Source organism: Anopheles arabiensis, chromosome 3, assembly GCF_016920715.1.
Source record: "Anopheles arabiensis isolate DONGOLA chromosome 3, AaraD3, whole genome shotgun sequence".
Classification (NCBI taxonomy): domain Eukaryota; kingdom Metazoa; phylum Arthropoda; class Insecta; order Diptera; family Culicidae; genus Anopheles; species Anopheles arabiensis.
Window position 1 is genome coordinate 57,817,450 of NC_053518.1, and position 8,147 is coordinate 57,825,596.

Consider the following 8,147-nt stretch of genomic DNA (forward strand, 5'->3'; position numbering starts at 1 on the left):
CTTCTTCTCCGGCAACTCTTGAACGAACAACACTAATTTTCGCGTCTCTCCCGAACTCACCGTTCCGCGGCTTAAAAGAAAAAAATAAATCGAATTCTACTAAAATGTAGTTCGCGAAGCGTGTTGCGTATCTCTTTAAAAAATTAGGGACCACTTTTGTGGCGCCCCTAAAACTGGTGACCCCGACGTGATCCGCAACCGACGCCGCGAATTCGTACGTGAGTGGGTGTGTGTACAACGCATCGCAAACTTGTACCGCGTTGAACGTGTTAAAACGTGCCACCGGCATCGGAGATCGACGCAGAGAAGACAACGCGTGTGTGTGTGTGCCTACGACCGGGAGTGCTACCAGCGTTAGAGGTACCGGCAACGCGGCTGGCCTCCTCCCCCCTTTCCCTGCAAAGTGCGCAACGAGCGCCCTTTCATCATTCACAGGACGTTGAGTGCGGGCCGACGAAAAAACGCAGCAACGCCGTGTTAGTGCGCCCGTAGCTACACGGAGCGTTCCTGCATTCAGCGAACAAAAGAACCCCCGCACACGCGCGCCGCCTCGAAGCGAGACAAGCGCACACACACCATCATCGGCGCAGCAGAAATTTTCCACCGAGCTTTCGACGGCTGACGCAATCGACGCAATTCCTGGAAGCGGATCGACGACAATCTCCGCTGGTGGTCTCCTCGACGCCGGTCACCGCCTCGCAAGCTGTTTCTACACCTCGTGCTACTGGGAATTTTCCGTTTGTGTGTGCTTCCATCTACGGGTGCGATCAAGAAGGAAGACACCAACGTCGAGTTGCGCACGCAAATAATCCAGCCGTAGCAGTAGTGACACATCGCCGCCATCACGATTTTTTTCGCTCGAAGGCAAACCCGCTTGGATCCAGCTGACAAGAAGAACGACGCCGCCATTTTCTGTGCACCATTTCATCGCAAGTGAGGAAACGACATTTTCTCCACCCGAGAAGGAAGACGACGCACGCGGCTTCTGAAGCGTTTTCATACCGATCGACCGCAACGACGACACCCTGGTTACGTGAACAATTAAGGTAAGATCCACCCTTTTATTCACTACTAACCCCGACGCGGAAAGATGCAGCGCAGCCCGCAACAAGGTGCAGCGCCGGTCGCCAGCCCTGCAGTTGCCCTCAGCCCTGCGGTGGCCGCCAGTCCTGCGGTGTTCGCCAGCCCCGCAGCTGGACCCCCCACACCGAGTCCATACTTAATCGATATGACCCCTCTCGCTCGTGACGCCTCTACCGACCTTCCGGAGTTCCAAGTCGAGACCGTGAACGCCATGCGTCTCAAGCCGCCCGAATTGGATACTGCTGACATCCATACGTTCTTCTACGCCTTGGAGAACTGGTTCGACGCCTGGAATATTTCTCCGCACCATCATGTTAGACGTTTTAACATCCTGAAAACACAGATCCCTACGCGAATTCTTCCCGAGTTGCGTCCCATTCTCGACAGCGTACCAAATACCGATCGCTACGAATCCGCGAAGAAAGCCATCATACAACATTTCGAAGAGTCCCAGCGAAGCCGCCTACACCGTTTGCTATCCGAAATGAGCCTCGGCGACCGTAAGCCTTCACAACTGCTAGCCGAGATGCGGCGAACAGCAAACGGTGCAATGACCGACTCCATGTTGATCGATCTTTGGATCGGTCGGCTGCCGCCCTACGTTCAGTCCGCCGTGATCGCGTCCTCTCAAAACGCCGACGAGAAAGTTAAGGTAGCCGATTCAGTGGTCGACTCTTTCGCCTTGTACAATCGCTCCGGTCCGTACCAAACCATCGCCGAGGTGCGGAATGAGGAGGTCAACCGCCTTTCACGACAGGTAGCCGAGCTGAGTCAACGCTTAGAAACTCTAATGAACCAGAACCAAGCTCGTGAACGCTCACGGGCCCGCTCACGCTCTCGCAATCGCAACACGAACCAGGCTACTAATCCTAACACTAACGGCTATTGTTTCTACCACGACCGATACGGACAGCAAGCGCGTAACTGCCGCGCTCCGTGCTCGTTTAACAGCCGTCCTCAAAATAACGGTACTCCTACTACTTCTGCATGACGGAACGCGGGAGACGTCCAGCTTCTAGTCGATTCGATATCATCGGCCAGTCATCGCCTTATTATCAAAGACTATAAAACTAACCAACCCTTCCTTATCGACACCGGCGCCGACGTCTCCGTAATACCTCGACAGCACAGCTCCGTTCCTTGCAAACCATCGACCATGAAACTATTTGCTGCTAACAGTACGCCTATCCAAGTGTATGGAGAGTCACTCTACACGTTGGATCTTGGTCTTAGACGCGCCTTTCTGTGGAACTTCGTGATCGCAGATGTGGGTACCGCAATAATAGGAGCCGATTTCCTGCAGCATTTTCACCTTTTAGTGGACCTGCGCGACAAATGCCTCGTAGACGTCTTAACCAACTTACGAACGCCGGGTGTTCCTGATCTACATCCTGGGGAGCCAACCGTAAAGGTGTGCGATTCCACCTCGCCAATCGCCACCTTGTTGAGGGAATTCCCTGGGTTGACTGCACGGACCGCGCCCGGAACGCTCCTGCAATCCGACGTCATGCACCGCATAGAGACTACTGGACAACCGACCTTCGCCCGTCCGCGTAGATTGTCCCCCGAAAAATATGCTGCAGCTCGCGCCGAGTTCGAGTCTCTCGTACAGCTAGGAGTGTGCCGACCATCTAACAGCAGCTGGGCCAGTCCTCTGCACATGACGAAAAAAGCAGACGGGACGTGGCGACCCTGTGGCGACTACAGGGCCCTCAACGCGAAAACAATTCCAGATCGTTACCCACTACCTTTCTTGCAGGATTTTACTATGCATTTGCAGGGAAAAACCATCTTTTCTAAGGTTGACCTGCACAAGGCATATCACCAAATCCCGATACATCCCGAAGATATACCGAAGACGGCGATCACAACTCCCTTCGGATTGTTCGAGTTCACCACGATGCCCTTCGGCCTACGAAACGCTGCGCAGACTTTTCAGCGACTCATTCACGATGTCCTCCGAGGTCTCGACTTCGTGTTCCCATACATAGACGATATGATTGTCGCCTCGTCGTCAGAGGAAGAACACCACGAACACCTGCGCCAGCTGTTTCAGCGTCTCGAACAACACCACCTGGCCATCAATCCGGCCAAATGCGAATTCAACCGAAGAGAAATTGCCTTTCTTGGCCACTTGGTCAACGCAGAAGGGATACGTCCTCTCCCAGAACGGGTACGAGCGATCAGCGAGTTGAGTAAACCAGCGACGATAATGGAGCTGAAGAAATTCCTCGCGATGATCAATTATTATCGACGCTTCTTGCCACATGCCCTGACGACACAAAGCATCCTACTTGAGATGACACCGGGGAACAAGAAGAAGGACAAGACACCGCTAAAGTGGAGGCCCGAATCTAGTGAAGCATTCGACCGATGTAAAGAGCAGCTACAACAAGCCGCGCTTTTAGCTCACCCTGCCTTAAACGCAGAGTTGTCACTCTGGACAGACGCGTCCGACTTCGCCGCTGGAGCCGTTCTCCACCAACGTATCGACGGCCAACTCCAGCCCTTAGGATTTTTCTCCAAAAAGTTTGAGAAGGCACAGCTCAACTACTCAACATACGACCGCGAGTTGACCGCTATTTATCTGGCTGTACGACACTTTCGGTATCAGTTAGAGGGTCGTGAATTCTGCATCTACACGGACCACAAACCTTTAACTTTCGCTTTTCGCCAGACTCTTGACAGCTCCTCGCCGCGTCGAGCCAGACAACTCGACTTCATTGGACAATTCTCCACCAACATTCGCCACGTATCGGGAGAAGAAAACATCACCGCCGACCTACTCTCACGAATCGAAATTGTAAACACATCACCTGCAATCGATTTTGAACGTCTCGCCGAAGAGCAAACAAACGACCCTGAGCTCGCCGATATACTCAGCGGTAAAACACGAACCGACCTTTTCCTTCAAAAAACGCCGATACCAGGAAGCACCCAATCGCTATACGCCGACTGCCCTGGTGGAATAATTCGACCGTACATCACAAGATCATTCCGGAATCAGCTTCTACACGCCGTACACGACCTTAGCCATCCTGGAGCGAGAGCCACTGCCAAATTAATGACAGAGCGATTTGTTTGGCTGGATATCAAAAGGGACGCTCAGGAATTCGCCAGAAACTGCTTGGCATGCCAACGCGCTAAGATAGGCAGACACACGAAAAGCCCGCTCGTACCGTACCCGGCAACGCAAGACAGGTTCAGCCATATAAACATCGATATCATCGGGCCATTTCCAATTAGCAACGGTAACCGATACTGCCTAACGATCATAGACCGATATACCCGCTGGCCGGAAGCTATACCGATTCCAGACATCACCGCGACTACGGTTGTATCAGCACTGCTGTACCATTGGATTGCACGATTCGGAGTTCCGTCTCACGTGACAACCGATCAGGGACGACAATTCGAGTCCTCCCTGTTCAAGGAGTTGACGCGAGCTCTTGGAACAAAACACATTCGAACGACCGCGTATCACCCGCAGGCAAACGGGTTGATCGAGAGATGGCATCGCACTCTCAAAGCTGCAATTTGCTGTAAAGATACATCGAAGTGGAGCGAACATCTCCCACTCATACTGCTCGGATTACGCACTACATTCAAGAACGACATTAATGCGTCGCCTGCAGAACTCGTGTACGGAACGACCCTCACCATTCCCGCCGAATTTCTCGTCGAAAAACCGCAACCAGCACTGGTCAACCAGTCCGACTTTGCCAAGTCACTCCGAGAAGCGATGAGCAAAATTCGACCTTCTAACACCGCCTGGCACACCAACCGAACATCGTTTGTGCACTCCGACTTGAACAAATGCTCGCATGTGTTTGTGCGCAATGACACCGTCCGTCCCGCGTTAACCACACCTTATCACGGCCCATACCAAGTACTTACTCGAAATTCAAAGTCTTTTCAGATCCTACTAAACGGACACCCATCGCTTGTGTCCGTCGACCGCCTAAAGCCAGCATATACAACCGAAGGAATAATCTCGTCAGCCCCGCAACAACCGTCACCCGACCAACTGCTGACGAGCCAACGACACGCTACTCCGGTGGCCCAACCACCGTCGACGCAACAATCGACGATGAGCCAGCGTCTCACAACTCCGATGCCCGGACCGTCGACGCTCGACCAGCTGCCATCGTCCAACCAGTCGTCGCTGCCAGATCAGCAGCCAACGGCCACACAGTCGCCTTCGACCATACAGCTGCCGTCAACAAACCAACCGCCGATAGCCCGGAACCGCGCCACACGAACATCACCCACGCCGTCGCTACAACCAGCCAGAGCAACCACCAGCTTCGCCCCACCACCGCCTATCTTACGCAAGGATCAAAACGTATCGACCGGTGTTACCAGATCTCAACGAAGAGTAGTAATTCCTCTGCGATACCGATAACACCGATCTAGGAGGGGAATCCTGTAGCGACCAGAGCGCCATCTGGTGCGCACATCTAGAACTACCGACATAAAATGTTTAACGGGCTAGTTAGGCAGGGACTGCGCATAAAGCTAGAGCAGGACAAACAGTGATAGCATGCTGCACCGCTGCTATAAAAACGGTGGCTTGCTCCATACACGCTCTCTCGTCCTAAACGTTTCCACATCGACACGCGCATATCCGTCCGGCTTACCCAACACTTCTTCTCCGGCAACTCTTGAACGAACAACACTAATTTTCGCGTCTCTCCCGAACTCACCGTTCCGCGGCTTAAAAGAAAAAAATAAATCGAATTCTACTAAAATGTAGTTCGCGAAGCGTGTTGCGTGTCTCTTTAAAAATTAGGGACCACTTTTGTGGCGCCCCTAAAAGTTTATAATTTATTTTATATTTGATAATTGACGAGTGAAACCAATAAAATTTGCACAAAGAACTCTCAAATTTAGAGTATCGCATATAACAAAATATCAGTGTATATCAAGTATGGCGAATACCTGGAAATTCCTGTATTTCATTATGTATGGGAGTTTGACCTTTCCCAACCAAAACGTGTTTCTTGGCGGCTTCAAACGATTCCGGACTGTTCGGAATGGTTTTCTAACGGCTTCGACCATGCCTCCGATTGCAGATTCGCTCTGCCAGCACAATGGGTTTTTGCCGGGATAAAATTCAAAAAATCAACTTTGTAATAACACAATTCCAAAGAATAGGTTTCAATCTTCAGGGTTAAACTAAGAAACATCCCAAATATGAGCTCTTTATCTCTACTGGTTCTCTAAAATAGATCTCTCAAAGCAGACTTGAAAAGTCGAAAAACGCAGAAAAATCTTCACTTTTTCGGAAAATTGAACCTTTGTAACTTTTTTAAATATGAACCGATTTTGATAAATTTAGGCAATTTGAAAAAAAAATTAGTCGGCTTTATGAACACATTAAAGTTTTGAGTAAAGTTACTTATATGCTAAAATATGTGATAAAAACTGAGGAAACCTCCTGAAAATTTTCACCCTTACAATTTTTGACTAGATACCATTATGGATATATATATATATATATATATATATATATATATATATAGCATATATATATACATATATATATATAGCCATATATAACAATATTTAATATATAACAAATTTTATTGAAGTTTTTTCACAACTTTTCCTAAAACAGGTCCATGCGGAACTAGGCGGCTCCATAGGTGCCTAGTGTAGTGAATTTCGTGTATTATACACAAATATATTCTTCGTACTTTTGATAACCTTTAATTTCCATATATTAAGCTCTGTATCTTAGTTTTCGTTCATGTCCCAAGCGCCACATTTTAAGCTTAAACGACTGGAAAATCAAATATCCATAAAAAAATATAGCTCCATAGCTTCATTACTTTGCTCAATAGATGGCATTTTATAACTCATCATCATATAGCTATCCTTTTCTTACAATGTGCTTCGCCTAGCTTCATCTAATCATGACCTATATAGCCTTCTAACTTTCTAAGTAAAAATCTATATGATTGATCGTGTGGTCAGATACGTGGGTATCCACACCAACGACCATTATTCAAATCTCACTCGATTCAGTGCTGGTGGTTTCTGTTGGAGTTTAGTATTTAAACAATCGTATCGCCGTTCTAGGTCTAGCGATGCATAACTTCAATGCGAAACCATACAACAGTACAGAGGGAATGAAAAATCTCCTCCTCCAAGCGAGGTAAGCGCTCCACTGGTATCCCGCAAACAGATGGAGCCACCAGCTTTTTGCTATTTTTAGAATGCATGAGTCGTTTGCCGTCTACTAAACGACTGTGAAGCTTGGGATCACTCCCTTTCTTTACTTCACAACCCTACCAGCATTAAACGGCTTTGAAGGCATTTAAGGCCTTAATCGCCTTAGAAGGCGAATAAAGATTTCAACCGAAACTTTCACGGCTATAACGGGTTCTCTTCGAAATCTTTCAACTTTTTGTTCCAACGAGAACAGATAGCTTGCCGCCATCTTAGCTTGTTTATATACTGGTTTTGGACCCTTACTAATGTAACTGCCAAATAGAGCAGTGACAATGCTTTTGGTTCCGAACAGAGAAAGCGTGTGTTCAAATCCTGATTTTTATGATATATTTTCTGTGTTTATTTTTTTTTTTTAATTAATATTTTCTTGCTATAATAAATATAAAAAAAATTATGTGAAGCAAAATTCAAATAATACCTTTTAAAAAAACCTAATAGTTACACTATGTTCACCCTTCATTATCAGGATGGGAGAAATATGTAGCTCATTTCTCCTTTTATTAGAGTTATCGAAATGAGTTTGATATACAGTGGAGCGCCGTTTATCCGGGTACCTTTTATCCGGCTATCCGTTAATCCGTGCTGCTGAGAAATGACAGTTCAATACAAAGGTGACATTGCGTTATGAGGAGGATATTTGAAAAAGCATCACAAAAAACGCTATAATTCATGGTAAATTTCAAATTTTCTCCTTGGAAAAACATGAAGTTAATGAAAACTGGGTTATTTTTATCAAAAAATAAGATAATTTTAAATGGATTAATCAGGAATTGGTGATAAAATATATCATTTGACTAATTATCCGTGTTATTCGCATAACCGGGCCA

At 47.7% G+C, this 8,147-nt stretch overlaps 1 protein-coding gene across 1 annotated transcript; it reads left to right on the top strand.

The window, feature by feature from the left end:
- Positions 1–1,090: 1,090 nt before the first annotated feature.
- On the top strand, positions 1,091–2,074 carry LOC120901074. Its single transcript, XM_040308779.1, has one exon. It carries the CDS (start codon positions 1,091–1,093, stop codon positions 2,072–2,074), a length of 984 nt encoding a protein of 327 aa, XP_040164713.1.
- Positions 2,075–8,147: the final 6,073 nt, after the last annotated feature.

What these genes read in the sequence shown, in the direction of transcription:
- LOC120901074 (XM_040308779.1), top strand. Translation starts at nt 1,091, where the DNA reads ATGCAGCGCAGCCCGCAACAAGGTGCAGCGCCGGTCGCCAGCCCTGCA.